We start from the raw sequence: 21,033 nt of genomic DNA, 5'->3' as shown, positions 1-21,033 counted from the left end.
GTCGATATATAAAATATTAGCGTCATTGTATCAGCACCATTGGGATTTGTAATAACAGAAAGATTCACTTTTTTTAATGCTTTATTTCCTGTATGTATGCATACTGCAGTTAAGTAGCAAGAACTAAAGGCAACTATAAAGAACTACAAAAACACACGGACCAATACATTTACAAAACATTCAAAATCCTTACAAAATGGCCTGTATTGGTCCTTGTTCTTTAATGAGGATCTTTGTACAAATTTTCAAGATGCAGTTTTGCCATCCTTACATTACTGACAATTGTACAAGTGCCAGGGAGATTTCATAGGTACAGATAGACATGACAACACTAATTGTCACTCCTCCCAACACACTGAATGGACCCCCATCTCAGTCAGGATGACAATCCAATGAATTCAACCTCTTGCCGCACATCCAAAAAGGCTCAAAAAAGCAAAACAAAGAGCAGATAGCCGTTTTATTGCATCCTCTACTTTCCATATTGACTGAAAAAGAAAAAGTCAAAGCAGAAAAAAAAAACTTGTGGGAGGGAGGCAAACCAGGGGTACATGTCTTTACATGTATTGTTACATTTGAAATGGACACTTTTAATTCAGCCACCTAGTCATTCAATCCCCTTCCCCAGCCCAGATATTTACAAAGGATCAAAAAAAAATATATTTAACAGCATGTCCAAATCTCTCTTCTGAACATCAGAGAGACAAATGACAACTCAAACTCTTCAGATTCGTATGCAGTAGTCCTATCCATTGTTTGAGCGAGTATCATTGCCAGTTTGTCCAGTGCCAACAGTAAAGGAGGTGGTGTGTGGATGTGTGTTAGGACCCCAGCGTCTTTCCCATGGACAACAGGTTTGGTTGGGATAGACTAGCTGGCACCAGTGCCTTCCATCACCTGTTGGGCCTGCTTCTGTCCCATACAGCACTGAGCTACGGACTGGAACAGCCTACAACAAGGGGGAATGAATGGTTAACATCTATAAGTACTAACCCAATTGGTGTCATTAAGAAGTAGCAATAGATGGAAGCTTACCCAGTAAAAGTTCCATCAAATAAAAACAAATTTGCTCATCACAAGAAAAGGTGGTTACTGAATTGGGTGAAAGGGTCTGGTTGCCTACGGTAAATCCAAGCATCTTAACTCATTGCAAACTTACTTTTCAATCTCAGGTGCACAGTGCACAAAGTCATGGCTCCAGAACTTGAAGGCAGGATTTTTGATGAGCTCAATAAAGGTGATGAGAAGCCCCCATGGATGTGGTCTGTTCACAATCAGCCTTTCCAACAGAACCCTGCGTAAAAGAGAACACAACCGGGATCAGACCAAATTAAGCTTAATGAAAGTCAAGCGGTCTGGAGTCCCTCCCAGCTGACGCTACAGATCTACTTGTGTGTGAGCTGGAGACCTGAAGCCGTACCTGGTGATCTGCTCCTGGATGGCCTCGGTGTTGGCCTCAGCAAACAGGTAGAGCATGGTGCAGCTGAAGTAATGGGTGTGGCTGTTCGGGTAACGGAGCTGATTGGCTATCGCGTTTAGGAACAGGTAACGCCCTGCAGAAAACATGTCAAGAAGGAGTCACAATCGGCAAACCTGTTCACATTTTGGATGTACAAAGCATCCATCATTCCTTAACACTTCAATGAATCAGAGTTCATTAATAACAAAATGACCGCTAATGGCACATGCACATCATATGGTCTTACCCTCCGTGTCCAGATCCACAGCCAGGTTTTGGAAGATGTCCATGTGTGCCGAGTGGGTGATTGTGCTCATGGATGGGGTGCTTCCCTTGTTGTGGATGTGAGCGATGGCCTGCGTCCCCACATACAGCACTAGGGCATTGATCAGCTGGATGTTGTAGCGGTTACCGGGCTCGTTGGAAACCTGGAATGAACCGCAGGTTACGAGAGGGTCCTTAATGACCCCACACCATCAATTCAACACAAGATATAGAGGAGAAGCAGAAACTATTTCATTCTCTTCAGTTGTCTCGTATCTTAAACACAGTGGGCTCTTGATCCTACCTGCAAGTTGCTGCGCAGCTCTGAGAGGAAGGTTACTGGTGAGCGCGTCTTCAGGTAGGAGTCCAGGTCCTTCTTGAACTGGGAGGGCATGACCCCGGTGAAGTTGGTGAGGATACGAGGGGCAATATTGATCTCGCTCAGCATGTCCACCTGCAAAAAAAACACAAGATATAAGGGCTGATTATGGTCTCACTTTCACGCAACGAAAGGGGGTTACGGACCCCTTACGTCCTTGCGGACCCTCCTTGCGTCCACCGCAAGGGCCTGACGTGCGCCTCCCAAAAATTGTAACCTTCCGTCGTGGCGACGCAGCAGCGAGGCCTGCAATTGGTCGGCTCACTAAAACCCGACGCAGAACCAAAACAGGTTGAGGACTTTGTCTACTGCGTCTTGTGTGGTCCTCGCGCTGTGTGAACGTGGGACCATGATCAGCCCTTTTGTTGATCTAGCCACCTGTTGGGAAATCATGTGCTGGTGGCAAGGCATCAAAAGGTAACCCTTTATTCAGTTTAGTTGGCGACTCACCTTAAGGTTGGGTGTGAAGGGGTCAGGAAGCCTCATGTTACGCGGAAAGGCACTGAGGATGAGATTGCGGAGCTGGATGCAATTGGGTGGGATGACGTCACAGAAGCCGTAGTGGTAGTCACACAGGAACTCTGGGAAGTCGTGCAGCAGTACCAGAAGTACGCGCAGTGTGCCCTGATGAAGTTTATAGAAATAAGACACCGCTCAGATCAAATGTCCACATTATGAAATTCGTACGCAATGTACAGGTGCAGCAGATTTAGCTTGGTAGGGTTTATGGTGGTTCATGTTGGTGTACCTTGTAGAGAATTTGCATAGGTTTGTTGAGCTCTACATTCCTCAGGAAGGGGGCCAGGTACTTGAACAGGTCGATCAACAGCTGAGCATACATGGGCCAACCCTGGAAGACAAAGAAATACAATTAGGACATCCATTACGTGTAGACCTAATCCATTTATCAAGTGTTGGTGTCGCAGGATGGTGGCGAGTGTGTGGTCCACACCTTCTGCTGCGGCGTGTGCGCCAGCATCCTCGCAATGAAGATTCGGTGGGAGATGAGCTCCAGCCAGGCATAGACAAAGCCAGGTGCTTTGGTGGGCCGCAGGATGTGGAAAGTGTTACTGGAGGGAGGGAGAACCGCGTTAGAAACACTGTAAGGACACCATTGGGAGCATTGGGACAGAAGCGCTTGGAGCCCATCGGGCTGTAGGAGGCGTCCTACCAGAAGGCCGTGAGGGTCTGGAAGTTGATGGTTTCCAGGACGTGTTCCGGGGCGTTGAGCTCCAGCAGTAGCATGATGAAAATGCGATGGTAGGGCAGCTGTTGGAACTCTGTCTGCCGCACGTCGTGGTCCTGGATCAGCACGCCTACCACTATACCCAGCACCTGGAGACAACCAATCACTCATCAGTAAACTCCCCCTGCAGACCAAAACCACCACCACGCACTTCATCCATCTCCCATTTTATTCTGGTACTGTACTGCCATTCAGCATCAGTTCATGGCACGTAAGCAGTACCTTGTTGAGCAGATTGATCTTGGTCACGGTGTTGGTGGCCTCTCCAGAGTGCTTGACCAGCAGGGCAATGAGCCGGACAAAGGCGTCCAGGTTGTGGTAACACTTGGCCCTGATGATGGCTGCGCTGGCCGCAGGGTTGTGCTGCTGCTCGGCCTGTGCCCGGTAGCTGATCTCCACACACATCTCTGTGCACAGCCGGAAAAACCTGGTGATCAGGTCGTCTGTCTTCAAGATGCCCTGCTGGTGCATCTGTGGAGAATCATGCGATTGTTAAAACATACACTCATCCATTAAACAGCTGCGATCTTAAATATTGTAATCAGCCGTTACTTAAGGGGGAGAATGTAACATGGAGGACCCGTTTACCTGTCCAACAAAGGCAGAGAAGGCCTTGGTGCTGTCCCTGCCGGCTGCAGCAGAGTGGTACAGGTTGACCCACTCCCTCAGCAAGTATTCTGCCTTCTCTCTCAGGCCCGGAGGGTCGTCGTACTCCGATGCCTGGGAGATGCCAGAGTGCATCATGAAGTTGGGTCCTCCATGAGCTCGGTCGATCATGGCCTCGTAGTTGGAGCGAACGACATCCATCAACTGGGGCAGACTGGGAACGGAAGATGGCGGGGACAGGGGATGAGCACAAAACAATTTCATTTAATCCTGGATCGTAGCTTCCCTTCTGGAAGGAGGACTACACTATAGTTGGGAGAGCCCTCCTTTACCCTTCTGGTGCGTTGGCCCTGGAGTGTGCGCTGGTCCTCATCAGGGTCTCGATGGTGTGGAAGAGGTCAGCCTCTGTGATGTGGCCAACACTGCGCTCGTCTACCAGCAAAAGCTTCACCAACTGCATGGCAAAGGCTACTGCCATGTAATGCAGTCCATTCTCCATCGACTAGAGGAGACAAGGGAAAACCGGTTATCCCGCAGCATCTTCCCGACATTCAACAAGCATGCCGATCAGACAAGGCAGATATGTCGTCTCCTGAAATTTTCCGTACGTGATCCAAGTAATGCAGGTGTGTGCCGTGTACCTGTGCCAGGTGAAGGTCGTACTGCTGCATGTTAACCAGATGGTTTCTGATCAGCAATTCCACAGCCTCCACGTTGTACTTGTACTCATCACGGCACTCAATCAGACACCTAAACAGCCACAAGAGAGACATTCAAGTTTGTGACTTATGAAAGATGCACATTTTTAAGTGGAGCACTATATCGGTGAAGGTGTTGGTAACAGTGTTTTTAGATTCTGGTCGGTCTTCCCCCTCACCTGGTGATCTGCTTATTGCACCACTGGGGTCCATAAGCGCGTCCGTCTTGCAGGGCTTTGAGCACTAATAGGTGGCACTCTCTGTAGCGCAGCAGCAGGTCAGCATCAGCTCCGCTGGTTGCATCTAGCAGACCCTCCACAGCCTAGAGAACAGAAGCATAAGCCAACACAATTCGGGTCAGTCTCTGAAACCACAGTTTGAGAAACAAAACGCAAAAAGGGATGCAGACCCGCTTGGGAAGGTAATGTTCGACAAACATAAAAATATTCTTGGTCTCCAACCAATTTGTCTTTAACAGAGTTACAGCTATAGTCCACATAGGCGGAAGAACATGGCTTCCATGAAATAACTAGTCAACATCTTACCTTCTGCAGTAATCCAAGTGCAGCGATGCCGTCCCTGGAGTTCCGGGCCAGGGCCACGGCTTCCAGCAGGCTGCGCAGGGCCTGTGTCTGAGGGTTCAAGGCCAGGGCTGGAGGGATGGCATGGAGGTGCTGCTCCAAGTCCGCCATGCACTTGTCGTAGATTTGAGCAACATCATCAGTAGCCCATGCCTGTTGCTGTTGCCAGATAAGGATGTATTGTTGGAATGAATTGGTTAAAAAAAAGGCATCATTTTTGACCAAGTTGAAGCCAACAATCTCAATCCATGCAGACAATATAGACGTGGGCCGTACTTTTTTTAAATATGGGCGCTTTTTCTGTAAACTGCAGGAGTGTTAAAATGGTATGCAAATTAGATTCTCCTTAGTATAAGCTGCATCTTTGCCCACAACCAAAATACTTAAATGTTCAGCCCACTGCTGTTGTGAAACTAACAAAATTGTTTAAATAGTACAATGTTCCTTGGGGAAACAAGTGCCACGTTGCTGGTCAAAGGATGGTTGAGTAAGTAGCATGGACAATGCCGAGTCAAGCATTAATAAAACCCTGAACTCTTTGCAAGATTAAGAAAAAAAAGGCATCTTTATTTTGCAAGCAATTCATTTAGGCTTTGAATTATTGTTCATAACCTGGGGAACATGAAAGAAAACTAGTTTTTTTGTCAGTTATGAAGTGAGGCCAATGTTTATTTCTTCACAAGGTTATTTTTTACCTCGCAAACCTCCAATGGTAATTAGCATTTACACTTTACATCGTGACTGCAAAAAAACTTCAAATTAAACCAAGAAAACCAATGAAAACTAGTAAGATTCATTTGACGTCATTATGTTTGCAAAAATTGACCTATAATCACTCCAGAAAATAAGCTGCATCAAAAGTTTTGTTTCGTAAAATCGGGACACAAACCGCATACGGTACCTAAAAATAAAAAAATGGTATTGGTAAAATAAAATAAATAACCAGAAAGAAACTCAATTGTACAACAGAACGTACCTTCATGGGTTGGGCGAGGAAACCGGTGGGTTGAGAGAGGTCATTGCTCGGGAGGAAGCCTGGAACATTTCTTGCAAACTCCTCATACACGGCCAGTTGTTTTGGGTCCACTCCTCCCACCTACACCATACAAATACAGTTAGCGAGGCCATCCCAGGCACCATCGAGGAAATCCTCTTGGAATGCAAGCGTTAACAGCAGTAAAGCCTATATGCCTTGACCCACCTTGAGTCTGATCTGCTCAGGCATACGCTCAGCCTGGTACGTCAGCACGACAGGGTCACAGTAACGACGGCCTTCCTGGCGCGCATGCTTCCTCAGCTCAAACTCCTGGAAGAAAAGTCCACATCCAAACGAGTCAGACCCGCCCAATGGTTTCTCTCTCTCCGAGGAAAACAATGAAAAAGAGTCAAGGATGGAACTAAATATAAAACAAAATCTTTTCATGCTGAAACAATGTAAATTATTTAGAAGAACCAAACTACACAACCATCCTTGGCCCAAATAAAAAAGTCTTACAGTGGCCAATCTCTTGTCCATCTCAGGTCCAGCCTTCTCTACCGCCGTCTTCTGGATGAAGCAGCAGGCCAGTTCACAGTTATCCTGGGCAATCCTGGCTGCAGCCTCCTCCATCATCTCCCTCTGCTGAGGGGTCGGAGCCTGCCGGGACAACGGTTGGAGCAGCTTTAGGAACAAGTGGAGACCTCTTCAAAGCCAAACGACTGTGCTGTTCACGCCCCGTCAGGTACCAGCGTATCAGAGAGACTCACGGTCCGACCTACCCTCAGTGCCGCGGCAAAGCTGTTCTTGAGGTTGGTGGCGATGCTCATGAGGAGGGGCTCCCGGCAGGTGATCATCGCCATGCCGGCGGTCAGGTTCCTCATCATGTGGTGCGCCGCTACGCGCATGCGAGACTCTTCCGAGTCCAGGGCGAAGTCCTTCCTCACTATCTGCTCACAGGTTGTCATGGCAATTTTGATGGAGCGGTCGACCACAGGGTGAACCAGCTCCTGGACGGCCCGCTCGACGGACTGCCGCACGCACTGCTTCAGCTGAGGGTGGGCCTGCAGCAAGGGGATCTAGCATGGGACGGGACATGTTCAGGTTAAAACCATCAAAGGGCAGAGCTATAAACGAGAGCTAGAAACTGGAATGAGTTATAGCAATGGGAGGGGCAGCATAGGCCACTTACACCCTCAATTGTAGTACAAAAGACCAGGACTCTGGCTCACTAGCAGTACAAGTCCAACATTTTACTTCCCCAAAATATGTCAAACTGTAACCGAGGAGCATTTTAAGAACGCTGATGACGGTAACTTAGGGCTGGGCGATTAATCGAATTTTGATCACGATTTCAGCGTCAAACGATCACAAAATTGACATGATCGAGTTTTTCGATTTTTTTTATTTTTTTAAATATTTTTTATAGAGAGGGCAGAAGAGCTGGATACATATCTGTATATTATTTTAGATTGGAACATTTTTTTTTGACAAGTTTTGTAAGCCGAAATTTCGAAGTTCTCAGTTACAAAGTTTTTTTTGGGAGAGACATACTGAATAAATACAAGTTTTCAAACTCAAAAATAATCGTTTGCATAATCGTGATTTCAATATTGACCAAAATAATAGGGATTATGATTTTTCCCATAATCAAGCAGCCCTACGGTAACTTCCATCTGGCTGATGCCACTACTGCCAATAAACGGAGGCTCGGCCAGGTGGAGGCCTAATACGTACGTTGATATTGATGTTGATGTGCGGGGCCAGGCCGGCCAGAGCGTAGACATTAATGTCATGATAACTGAACTGTGGTGTGGGGGGCCCAGTCGTTGTGCAGGCGGTGGTAGTGGCAGCAGGGGTAGAAGGTGCAACTGCAAATGGAAGAAAGTCTCCTGTTGGTTACAAAACGCTATTTTGATTAACATCATGGAAGGGGAAGAAGCACCGCCAGGCTGGATACAGACCGAATCAAGCAGAAATTATTCACGCACAAACCTCGTCAAAGGCTCAAAGTACAACCGTATATGCAGATACAAAAATAATACCATCCGACGCAACATTCAGACTTCAGGAGCAGACACTGATAAAGGAGAGCAGAAATGTGAAATGAAATGATTGAGAGCATTCAGCCGTGAACCCACCTGTGGTGACAATAGGGAGCATCTCCTCTGGAGGCTTGGCCTCTTTCTTTGGTGCAGACAGCTGCTCCTCCAGGCTCTTCAGCTTCTCTTTGTCCTTCAGCAGCGTACCCGGCTTGAGATCGTTAATGTCCAGAGACAAGTTCTTACAAAGAACTTCAATCTCAAACTTAAGGTTAAGCTGCAAAGAGAAACAATTGGAAACATTGGCTCAATGAAACACAACCTTAACAGGTCACTTTAAAAGTCAGTTGGCTAGAATGCCAGTTTTCCTTGTTCACAAACAACCCTATTAGCCTTTAACTTTATCCCAACGACTCAGCTGACCGTGTCTGAACAATCTTATAAGTCTGTCTTCTGTCAAACCCTTGTGTTTCAACTTGATGGTGGTGCAGATTGGTCAACAACCTCACCTTGAGGTCATGCTCCTGGTGCAGCTCTGCTAGAACATTCATGATGGCCATGGTCCAGGGGTTCTGTGGTCTGAACACCTACAAATGCACAGACATGTGATTTCAACTCAATCAAATTCAGGCTTTTCATTTTTCCGCAGTATAAGGGAGGCAATAAAGTGTAATGATGAATATACCGTCATTAATTACCCCTTTCTAGTCAACCACAGGGCATTAAAGAGCTGATCAGCCCCTACATTTGAAAAAAACTATTTTAACTGCAGAAGCAGTGAGACAAAATCCTATTCCACTTACCACACTGCGTAAACTGGATTCCAGTACTTTGGCCACAAAGGGAACAACGTACAGCAGTTCTTGCTGACCCTTCACATAGGCTTCCAGCAAGAGAGACTTCACTTCCAGGTCCTAAGAATGAAACAGATTGGCAAAGGGATTGATTTAATGGCACCAAGGTCAAAAGAATGTCCACCTAATCGGACTAATAAACAAATGCAAATTAAGTTACTGACTGTGTACAGAATAGGCTTATTCTTGGCTAGGGTGATCATGCCCAGCCAGTGGCCCAAGTTCTTCAATAGGGAGCGATCAGAGAAATTGGCCGCAGCCTTGTCCGAGGTCAAGAGCACCTATGATACAAAACAGGGAGTTTAGATGAGGCAAAGGGAAACATTTATGACGATGAGTATTCAACCAAAAATGACCATAACATCTGGTTTAATTCACACAAATGGCAAATGTGTGTGGGAGGGACAAGTTAATTAATTGGAGACTGAAAAGTTAAGGAATCAAAATCTGCTTAGCACCAACAACATTTTTTAAAAGCTATTCATGTACCCTGATATTTCTGTAGGTTTCACTGAGGACCATCTTCCCAAAGTCTGGGTTCTTTAGCGTGTCCAAGAAGTTGGAGTACAGGCTGTGGAAGTTTGGCTCGATGCTGACACGCTTCATCACCAGGTACTGAGACACCCAGGGCATGAACTCCTCCTTCACAGTTTCCTTCAGCTCCTCCACCTGACCAGAGAGAAACAGATGTCAGATTCAGCCCAGGTTCACAGAGTTACATTGGGTGAGGCCACGTGGCTGAACACTTCTACTATACCTTCTGTGTCATGTTCGACTGAGACAGGTTGTTGAAGATGAAGGCGATCTTTTCCTGGACGTTCTCCGGCGGCTCTACAATCCTCTCTGTCTGGTCGGTGGCTACCAACAGTGTGTCTATGTTGGTTGTGTTTATTGAGGGCTGTAGACAATTATAAGTTAAAAGTTAAATTAATTACCTTTGTAATCAGATTACAACATATACCGGAACTTCAAGATCTGTGTACATTTTGTGTGTTCTGGCATCAGAACATAATGCGGATGAGCGGTAGAAAGGCAACAACCATAAAAGAGGGATAAAATCCGGAATCTGAAGTCATCTAACCCAAACATGATAAAGTCATTGTGCCCCCAATTTTCTCTTTTTCGCACTAGCCTGCGCACAATGCTGTCGGCCTTTTGTGTGGTTCACGTGTAGGACCGTGTTTCACACAACCCAATACATAATCCCAACAAGGGTTATTAATATAATTTAGATGTTTACGAACATGTATCCAAGTGATGCTGTATCCATACTTCTGCTGCAGATATTTTAAGAGGCGCCCTTTGGCCAGCCGCTTTTCTAAATGGATGGAATCTTTCAATATTTGTAGTATGTGAATAGAATAGTTTTCTACATACAGATGGAGATAGGTAAAATATAACCTGTGGGAAACTGATGATACATGGCAAGAGTCAAAGCTTATTGCAATATAGTGTTGAAGGACAAGTAACAGTTAAAAGTCCACACCTACTTCGACAGGGCTGTCGAATGCAATTCCCTCACTACACTGCACTACATTTGCAGAGGGGTGGTTCAGCTGAACACAAAGTAGTACTTGCAATTTTATATATGTGTATTTTTGTTGAATATGATATAGAAGTAGGTAAAATAAATCAAACACACCATTATAGTACTTACGGGCACATCCTTCTTGAAGCCGCTGGGTGTAGGTCTTGCGATTGTAGTGGTTTTGGCCACAGTAGTTGTGGCGGTGGTGGTGGTGACCAGGGTGCTCGCCTGACCAGGCTGCGGGGCTTTGGGCACCCCAGGCTGCTGGGACTGAGCCTGGACCTGGGCCAGTGCTAAGCTGCCTGGGGTAGTGAGGGATCCTTGCAACTTCACCGGAGGGTCCCGTGACTGCTGGCCATACTCGATATACTGTACACACAGGATATGGAAAGTGCAGAGCGGGAGACTTATTTATCTTGGAGTTGCATTCTTTGACCCAAACCAAGTCTGGGACAAAGTAAGAAATCATTAAAAATCAAAACGTGGAAAGGGGAAGATTAGGGAAACCTGTTTACCTCTTGTAAATGATGGGGAAATTGCAAGAAGTGGCCAATTGAGGCCAAGTGTTGACAATACTGAGGATAATCCTTCAATCTAGATTTGAGATTAAGGAAAATGTTAACCTTCTGATACAAAGCTCAATGACGGCAAATGTTTAACAGGGAAAATGTTTGCATACCTGTTTTTGAACCTATCTAGAGCAGCAATTCCGAAGTAATACATTTTAGATCCAAAGGGTTTCCGCAATGCTTCCAGAACATAACGGAGTGCCAGTCCTAGAGCCATGTAGGTGACCAGGCCCTTCTCAATGATGCCTCCAAACAGGCAGGCGGTGATGTGGAGCTCCTTGTCGGGGTACTGGGGGAAGAAGCGGTACTCCTCGAATAGATTGCGCAGCATGCAATTGAACACTTCTCTCTCCCGCTTTATGGTAGAGTCCTTGAACCTCTGCAGCATTTCCAAAACCTAGAAGGAGCAGGAGGAAGATTACAGTGAACGAAAACTTACTGGAGAACAATGCTTAATGGTAAAGTGGGGCCTATACATTTTCACTACAATTAAAAAAGAAATGATAGTAAGTAACGCAATAGCTTTTGGACAATTAATGATGACAGCGATAACTGATGGGACAATGTGCTAAAACAGGACATCGCACAGCCCTCCAATGTACAAAGTTCAGACTCCTTTAGTGAATAAAGCTGTATACCTCATCTACAGACATGGTGGGGTGTGGTGGGTGGTTATAGATGCGCTGGAAGTAGCTGTTGGCTTCATCATCGATCTCCTTACTAAAGTGCTGGTTAGCCTCTGGCCACACCTGAGAGAGGTCCGCTATAAGAGAGGAAAAGGATGAATCAAATCAACATTGTTGTTGGGTTCTCCTGAATAAGTTACAAATTGAAATAGCATGACTACAGCATCCATGCTCAACATGGGTCCCAAACAACTCAGGGTATCAGAAGGAACCAATCAGTTCACGTGGAACCCTTGGTTGATGCTAAACACACATTAAAGTGGAACCAGTAGACTTGTATTGGAATTCTGATAGAATTTATTCAATGACATTCCTCATTTGAAGAGCTCGGATTACCACACCATAATCAGTCACTAGTATGAGTGTGAGTGGTGAGGAGATGCAGCATTAGGCACGTCTTCTTACTCTGCTGAAAGGTTGGGGGGTTGAGTCCCGCTGTGCTCATCTTCCTTGTGCCGAATGGGTCACTAGTTACTGCAGGCATTCCAAGACCAGAACCAATGCTTGAGCCAATGCCTGATCCAAGAGGACCTAAAAGTAGAACATATATGAAGCCTTTGTTAGAAAACACATCTCAAACAAACCAATAGGTGAGGGATACAACATGTGGATGACCGTTTCTGAATTGTGTTTTTGGGCAACAACGTCGTGAAAATCTTCAGTACCCGAGTCCATGCCAGGAAGCTGGGAAGACAGGCTGCCGATGCCCCCAAAGGGTGTGCTGGGGTTGGGATTGGTCAGCGGTGGGAATGCTTTGGCTGGGGACTGTGGGTTACTGAAAGCAGAGCTCAGTGAAGACGGAAAGCCCTGCATGTTTTGGGTGTGTGAGGTGGTGGAACCACCGAGATTCAGGGAACCCATGGCGGACAAAGGATCAATCTGTGGAAAGAACAAGAAAACCAGCAATGAAGGGAGAAACATTAGAAGACACTGAGACGCTAATGATCCCAACTATTCACTAACATAAAAAAAAAGAAAAAAAAAAGTCAAATGATGAATTCTCAGTATTAACAAGCTGCAGCCACAATACATTTGAGGCTAGCTCCTCACTGGACAACAAAAAAAAATGAAATGCATAATGAGCATTCCAAGTTTGTCAGGAATATCCAAGACTGTCGCTTGAGTAAAGTCAATCCGAAGAAAATGCCAGACTTAATAAAAAAACGATCAAGAATTATAATGTTGCTAGCACATTACTCGTCTACTTCCATAGACTTCTTTACCCAGAAGAATACGTACTAATCCATAAAAAAAAGGTTTGCTTTGCAAGTCTGTGGACAATCAACCTTTTAAAAAGAGTCAATTACATTGTTAAAAGGACATCCGCTCTTTCACCTTAATCTTGAAAGAATTAATCCCATTTGGGATGATAATGATATAGCAATTTTCATTTTGCAAGAAAGAGTTGCATAAAAGATTAAGCACCGGTCAGGTTTCAATTGAACTTAACCACTGTACGAATAAGACGATGAGTCTTCATGCCTCAATGAGAGCTGCCCCATTAACTGGATAATGGAATAGCCAAAGAGGTACAACTGAAATCTACAAACAACATTAAAAGGGTCTTATTGGGGAGGAAAGGTCAGCGAGTGTGATACCTGTACTGGAGAGATGGCATCCAGGCTGCTGGTGCTGGGTGCGCGGCCTTTGGGCATCACTCCTGGTGGTGGCTGACGGGCTTTGTTCATCACGTTGCTGCAGTTCGCCACCATGGTGAGGATAGTCTCAGACAGTTCCTGGGACACACTCCTTCAGGGCAAAAATGTATAACCGGGAGGATGTTTAAAACAACTCTGCTGTGAAAGCACTCCAGGCACTACGAGACAGGTAAGACAGTCTAGCTGATTTGGGTTTACTACCATTTAAACAAAGCAGAGCCACCTGATAACATAACAAATACAACATTAACTGATGGTAAGACTTATCTTACCCAGCACAGGACTGTAGGCAGGCCAGCATGGTGGCCAACGTCTCCGGGGGCAGCTGGGCACTCTTGGGCTGTTCCTTGTCTGGAGCCAGACCCCCCATGATTGATGGGCAGCGCCTCTTCAGGAACGACACACACGCCAGAATGAAAGGCTCCTGAACAAAGAAGGAATAATAAAATAGATCAACTTCGGACAAAGTTAGGCCGTCACAGGTCGTTGTAACCAGTATTCCATGCACAAATAAAAAACATCAGAATTGGTACATTTATTTATTTGACTTACCCCGTGCTCTCGTATTTTATCCGTCAGCCATTTGTCTAGTTTGAGGTATTCACGGCGAGAGGCAAGTGCAGCAAGATCAATAACAAAGGCAAACGGAGTAGCATTCAGCAGCATCGACAGAGACTGCGGGAGGAAAAAGATTATTGAAAATATGTCATCCACCAATCCGTCTTACACTTAGTTGGTCCTCTAATAAGGTCACGTCCATGATCATATATGACAGTTGGGAGGCCTAGATAAAAACTGGCCGAATAAAACTGGCAGACCGAAAAGCTTAATCTCTTCGGTAGTTAATGATTATCTGGTCCATTTGAATGTACCTTCAAATCCTGGGCAACATCCAGGATACGAGAGAGCTTGGCCTGGTCGTAATGTTCGCCCCTCATGTACCACTCGGCCATCGAGTGCATGATTAGCTGGCGGATAGATGGAGACTGTCCCTAAAATAAATACATATATTCATGTTAAATATTATGCAGACCAGGGTGGCAAAGTTGATCTCTTCACATTCCGATTCAATCAAAGAAAATAAATCCATGAATAAGCACTCATTCTGGAAATAAGATATTATAGAGATCTAAATCTGAATTTTAAAATGGATGCAACTGAGGTCATTTGCACTTACCTGTCCATGCCAGGCATAGTGCAAGATAATGGCTGAGTTGGGGTGGTTGCCCAGGAAGATAGGCATGAGGGTGGAAATGAGCTCATGGCGAAGTGTGTGCCAGGACGTGGAAATCTGCAGCAATGCCAGAACCAACATGTCTGGGCAGTGCTTGATGGGGAAGCTGAACAGCTGCTTCACCGGCTCATACTGGCCAACCTCTGACAGTCTGAGTAGGCTCTCTACCAGGTCCAGGCTTTTCCTGTAAACCGAGGGGGCAGAGAGAGTATAGGATATTTAGACATTTAAATTAAAAGAAGTGTAGGCCAACTACATTATTATAGAGTTAAATCCAATCAAATTAATAAACTAGATAATCACAATTCTATTGTGTCAAGAGCAGGCAATTAAATCCGTACCAGGTTGCAATCTCCTTATTGTCATCTTCAGGTGGCGCCTTGAGGATGTCAATGGCTACTGTGTGACATGAGTAATCTGCAAAGCAAAACACCTCCGGACTCATCAGGGAATGCTGGATGAACGACAGCTGGAGAAGAAAGAAGATACAACGAATCACAACCGGTAATAGTTTCCCAAAACAATCTACACGTCTAGTAATCATTCTACATGTTAAATACAGAATGAAAATGCAGAATTTCAAGTCATAATAAAACAAGGTTAAAATGTGTGCACGTTTGTTTAAAGGTTTTGATAACGTACCTGTCCCTCGGCATGTTTCCATGGTCTATAGATGAGATCAACGGGGAACAGCTCCATCGCCAGGCCCCTTACAATGCCACAGACCACAATTTTCAGGCCTTTACTGTCCCGGATCATGAAGCCATGGTGGTCCAATTCATATGTCACCTCCTTGAAGTTTAGATTGGGGTTCTAAAGCAAAGAGGAAAAATTAAGTTACATACTATGAATTTTCAAGACCCACCAGCACTTGACCACACAAGAAATATAGCAAAGCTGGATGGATTTTATGATAATGAAGTAGATGAATGACTTGCCACTTCTTTGACCACATCAATGAAAACATCCACGTTCCAGGTGTGTGTCTGTGAGCCATCACTTTTGTCCTTCCCATCACTCCAGATGCTACTTCCTGGAGTAGAGATGGACTGGAGGAGACAGACAAAGAGTTAAAACAGAGTGAAGCATTACTAATCAGATTAGGTTTTTCCAAATCGCATGTTGACGACGCTAGCTTCATCACCAAGCATTCTTGTTTACCTGTAGTGGAATGCCATCAGCCAGGCCAGAGTGAGTCCGAGCCATCATGCCCAGGACCCTGGCTACCTGGCTGGCCGTCACCTCTCTCACCCCATACTGGAGGATTATGTTCCTGCACTCGTCCATACTGAAGAGGATGAAAGGGACATGAATAGAGTGGATGACTATGTTCCAGAGCTACTTCCCAGGTGCAAACTAAACCATGGTCAGAAACACAGATTTCTTGCCTTAGTTAAGAACTAATGTGAGTTTAAGAGCAATGAAAAATCTAGACTGCTTAAGGTGTATGCAGAAATCTATGTAATCTTAGTGCTGTAATGAAATACATCTTTTTTTTTTTAAATTACCATTGAAATTGTCTGATCCCAGCAATCAAAAATACGATTCTCTCATATTAACTTAATGAGATGAACGACATACCTTGCACAGAAGCCATAGCCAACTTCTTGCATAAAATCAGCAAGAGAACTTTCCATCATGGTCTTGAGTAACTCTCCAGAGTCTGGTAGGATCCTATCCATCAGAATGTCGCGTTTTTCAGGGTACAGCAGTGGTGCAAGCACCACAGGGCAGCGCTCCTGTGGGAAATCTAAAAGACAATAAATGAGTTAACAGAAATGAAGACATTTCCAGCATCCGAATACGTGGCAATTAGGTCATTGTATTACTGATGCAAGCAATTATTATTTCAAGGGAGCGTGCCCATTTGTGGAACATAAAAAATGTTTTATTAAAAAAAATAAAGACGCAGCGAGACTGCCGCCAAACGGGCCAGCCACTGAACATTAGCAAACAAACTTATTATAATCTCTAAACATCACTGCATGGCGACGGGGAAGGCTTTATTTTTGACTATTTAAAGTATAGCTGGCTCCAAAAAACCTAACATGTAAACACAAGGGCGGTAGTAGCTCAGGAGGTAAGAGTGGGTTGGCTGGTATCCTGAAGGTTGCTGGTTCGATCCCCTGCTCCTCCTAGCTGAGCGTCGAGGTCTTGCTCCTTGAGTAAGGCACCTAACCCTAAATGCTCCCGATGTGCTGGCTGTCGCCTTGCATGGCTGACTCCGCCGTTGGTGTGTGAATGTGTGCGTGAATGGTGAATGTGTGGCAATATTGTAAAGCACTATGAGTGGCCAACAGCTTGAACGAGTGGTTGTTTCCTCGAATACACCCCTACTTTGTTAACTGGACAACTGCCAGTATTTTAATATCCTCTCGAATTACCTCTGCAGAGAGTATTGAGGAAGGCCTCAATCTGCTCTTGCCCTACACCACTGGCTCCCTTCTGGCCGAACAGCAGATGGGAGAGGAGCAGGTGCAGGACCTCTATGGCAATGTCCTGGAAGCCACCTTCCTGATTGCCTCCAAGGTCTGCGTCCACGTATGACCGCAGAAGATCTGGAAGCTTCTGCTTGACGAAGACGGCAGCTTAAAGTAAAACATTAAATAGCAGTGATTAGGAGATGAACACACATTATATTTCTGTACCTCTCTTTAAACTACTGTTGATCAAGCAGAATCAAGGGAAACAACTTTGTCTACTTACCAAAACCTCGAAGGTCTGTGTTGCTGGAGATCAACAAGGCAAGGCCAAATATCACCTACGGAAATACATTGTAAAGAGCCAAGCATGATACTTCTGTGTGTTATTCCATAATGTGATTAGAATGACAAACAAATAAGTAATTGGTGGGACTGGTTCAACCACTTGTTTGTTATTCTATGCTTCAATAGTTTTTTTGAAGATAACCATTGAATAAAATGAATCATCGCTCCCATGTATCATTTAACAACCTGATTAAAGGTTATCTGCTTAAAATAAGAGTAGCAGTAGAGGCTAAAGAAATGACATGTTGTCAAAAGAAAATGTGCACAGCGCATTGTGGCAGTGTTAGGCCATAAATATAATAAAGAATCAGGGAAGCTGACTTACCTCTTGCACCTTGCTAAGCTTCAGAACTTTACTCAGCTGAGTAAATAAATGAGCTGAAGGCTTCAAACTCTGAAACAACAATTACATATTTCAAAAAAAGGCATTCAAAAAAAGGCAATGTGATGAGTCGTGTCATGCAAGAGTAAGAGCTCTTAGCAGAAAAAAAAATAACATTTCAATATATATTTAGGAATTCAGTAGTGAAATAATTATAATACAGAACACCTCTTCATAGGGCCTTATATTTTTGACACTGTTAACTTCCTTAGCAAATTTGGACTGCATTTCACCAACAATATTTGTTTTAACTTTTCAGTAAAATATCTTGTGTTAACTCACACCTTGAAAAATGAATGACAGAAGAAACTACAACCAGTACAACAGCACAGCTTACCTTCTGGTAATGCAGGGGATTGTCAATGGCGTAGCACAGAGAAGAGATAAAGTTTGGCTTCGAGATCAGCGACACACACTCCTGGATCAGAAACTGAGTCTTTGGTAGAGAGAAAAAATGTTTGATTAAAAGTGTGATTAAAGTGATCAAATGTTGTGACCAAAGGTCGTAATCATACAAAACGTATGATTACCACCAAAATGTCTGTCAATAAAACATTGGCCCCAGGAAACATTTAAAATGTAGCATTCAATTAATATTGCATCCTCTTGAAGATGGTGTTATAGATATTAAAAGATTAAAGTATTATTGAGAAAACCTTGTTATTGGAAATTACCTGATGGAAGTCCTTGCCGCTGCTTTTACCATCGCCACTGAAATCCACATGAGAGAAGAGACAGCGAAGAAGATGCCTGTCTGCCTCAGGGCCGTGACAATTCACAATCTGGCAGATAAAAAAAAATACATTATGTTTTTAACAAGGTGTTTAAATAAATACACAGTGATTTGATAGCTGCCCTACTATCCACGTGTGTTTTACCAGTAGTATTGCCAATACTCACATGCTGTATTTCCTGCTGGCTGGCTCTGTAATTTTTTTTCGTTAAATTGTCCACCAGGTAGCTGATTTGAGACAAAGCCAGCGAGAGCGAGTCAAGATTCATTGCTGTTTGGGGCGGAAGCAGGCGGCCGAGCCCGGCGCAAAATCACCATTATTCCCCTTTTGTCCCTTCAATGATAGGTTACTTCTGCTCCCCCCCCCCAGAAAAAAGTTGTTGATATTGTGTTCCAAATGATATTAGTCCGTGGCTCCTGGTTCTAAGGAGAGTCCCTCAGTTTACAGTCATGTTCAGCGTCTGAAAAGGGAAAATGGGGAGGTCATTAGAGAAATAACGTCAAACGATGCTGAGAATTGGCAAAATAACAACATCAGAACACATTGCAGCTATTTTACAAAAAGGGTAACAACAAAAACATTTCGTAAAGGCTTTGAGGCCTGCTAAAGTCACTGATCAAGACGCGCGCCGGAAGACGTCTTTGTGTGAATTAATAAAACGCGAACAACTCCTTTAAGTTTCGTATAAACAACGCGTGTCTTGTGGGATTGTCTATCAACGCATGAAAATCTGTTTTGAACGGCTAGTGTTATCAATGATCGTCTGGCCTATGCTAAACCGCGACACCAGGAGTAAAACATGACGCTAACCCACTAGCCTAGTTATACTACAATTACTGTTACAAGTGAATTTTAAGCCAATTTAACAACTGATACTTATCAGTATGTTATTTTACCCAAAGATTCGACAGAAAATAATAATAAACAAGTTTCCTTCATACCAAGTGACCTTAGTTTAAGCCACCAATGGAAACAAAGAACAAGATCACGTAGGTTTTGAGCAACGTTATCCACGGGCTATCAGCACATTGCGGAACGTACAAACCTAGGACTTAATAACATATAATAGGATGGCTCCCTCATTTCTTCTGTAGGTTATATTACAATCGAGGTGAATACGGATGTCAAATATATCATTATAACCAACATGTTTAACAATTAAACTTTGGGCACATACAGTTCACCCACACGGGGAAATTAAACAAAATATAAACCCTGAAAACAAATGTCTCATTGCAACAATGAACTTAATGTCACAGAGGGTTTCAAATGTAGAGAAAAAATACAGTCATTCACACTCCTTTAATAGCTACATAAATGCTAAAAAGAATAGCACTAACACTCATGGAAGCTAACGTAGCATTGTGGCGTCCACTTATATGGGGGATACAGACCTAACTTCGATTGTCCAAAACATCCAATTACATTACATTTTTTAAATATGCAGTTATGTTTATAGCAGGATATGTAATGAGCTGGACGGGCCCGTTCGCCTCGCTCCGACCACTGGAAACGCAGAGGCCGCGGGCTGGAGGGCCGCGAGTATTGCCTTGCCAGCCTAGCTAACGATAGCTAGCTAGGCTGCATAGACTCCCCGTGCTAGTGACCAACACAGTGAATCCCCATTATCACACAGCGAGCTACAGTCTCCCTGGCGGGTTTCATTAGAAAACTAGAACTATGTGGTAAGCATCTTCAGTAGAAAACTCACCATTCTTTCAAAAAAATGAATTAGATTTTCATCCGTCTTTCTGTTTCATCCACCAAACTTATCGAAATATGAGTGTCGCTCTGCGTCCTATTCAGTTAGATTTTTAAAAAATAAAATGGCGACTGTCACTGCCATAGCGCGTTCACAGCGAATGTACGAGCATTTGCTCGTTCTCGTGATAATAATAAAAGTTGCCCGCGTGCATGTCTATAACTGAACTGAAGACAACACACAAACGGGCATGAATGGAATACATGGTTGGATTTATTCCAATGAAAATTTACCTACGATGAACATTGAGAAAAAAATGCCCAATAACTTAAAAGACATCACATCATAAGGACGAAATACCAACCCCAACATTTACCCCAACAACAACAACAACTATGACAACAACACAAAAGGAGAATATGCCTAATTATATCAATAATAATGGTAGTTTAGGCTGTGGCCCAACTGAGTCCTACTACGATAATGAGAACACAAATTTAAAAAATACCAAATCATTCATAATTAAACCATAATATAGAGCATATTGTGCAAAGAGGGAAATAAGCCTATAACTCACTAATTCAACTTTGATGTTGATGTAATTTATTGTTTATTTGGCATTAACATGATCAATCCATTATAACATATAGACAACAAGTATGTTTAT

The 21,033-nt window shown here is 44.1% G+C and overlaps 1 protein-coding gene across 6 annotated transcripts; it reads right to left on the bottom strand.

The window, feature by feature from the left end:
• Window positions 1-435: 435 nt before the first annotated feature.
• On the bottom strand, window positions 436-20,516 carry cnot1 (CCR4-NOT transcription complex, subunit 1). 6 transcript variants are annotated; one of them, XM_079744112.1, is made up of 49 exons: window positions 20,376-20,516; window positions 18,831-19,124; window positions 18,605-18,712; window positions 18,268-18,366; window positions 17,874-17,942; window positions 17,487-17,541; window positions 17,165-17,368; window positions 16,362-16,530; window positions 15,942-16,068; window positions 15,719-15,829; window positions 15,423-15,593; window positions 15,122-15,249; window positions 14,724-14,964; window positions 14,419-14,538; window positions 14,099-14,221; window positions 13,819-13,970; window positions 13,487-13,637; window positions 12,554-12,767; window positions 12,294-12,419; window positions 11,841-11,965; window positions 11,313-11,599; window positions 11,149-11,227; window positions 10,748-11,002; window positions 9,863-10,003; window positions 9,595-9,774; window positions 9,270-9,386; window positions 9,055-9,165; window positions 8,761-8,838; window positions 8,351-8,528; window positions 7,947-8,080; window positions 6,992-7,288; window positions 6,729-6,869; window positions 6,435-6,539; window positions 6,210-6,329; window positions 5,198-5,392; window positions 4,832-4,974; window positions 4,596-4,704; window positions 4,287-4,456; window positions 3,937-4,168; window positions 3,571-3,819; window positions 3,274-3,437; window positions 3,055-3,172; window positions 2,851-2,952; window positions 2,553-2,726; window positions 2,028-2,177; window positions 1,707-1,887; window positions 1,421-1,553; window positions 1,160-1,294; window positions 436-949 (listed from the first exon to the last, which is right to left on the bottom strand). In XM_079744112.1, exons 2-49 carry the CDS (start codon window positions 18,930-18,932, stop codon window positions 871-873), a joined length of 7,152 nt encoding a protein of 2,383 aa, XP_079600238.1. In that variant the 5' UTR covers window positions 18,933-19,124; window positions 20,376-20,516; the 3' UTR covers window positions 436-870. The 6 variants fall into 6 exon arrangements, with proteins under 6 accessions (XP_079600238.1, XP_079600237.1, XP_079600240.1 ...); XM_079744111.1 differs by having other exon boundaries at window positions 7,947-8,101; window positions 10,763-11,002; XM_079744114.1 differs by having other exon boundaries at window positions 10,763-11,002.
• Window positions 20,517-21,033: the final 517 nt, after the last annotated feature.

The sequence above is a fragment of the Pollachius pollachius genome (genome assembly GCF_949987615.1).
Source record: "Pollachius pollachius genome assembly, chromosome: 9".
Taxonomy (NCBI): Eukaryota; Metazoa; Chordata; class Actinopteri; order Gadiformes; family Gadidae; genus Pollachius; species Pollachius pollachius.
The sequence above is the reverse complement of the archived record's forward strand: the minus strand, read 5'-3'. Positions and strand labels throughout refer to the sequence as shown.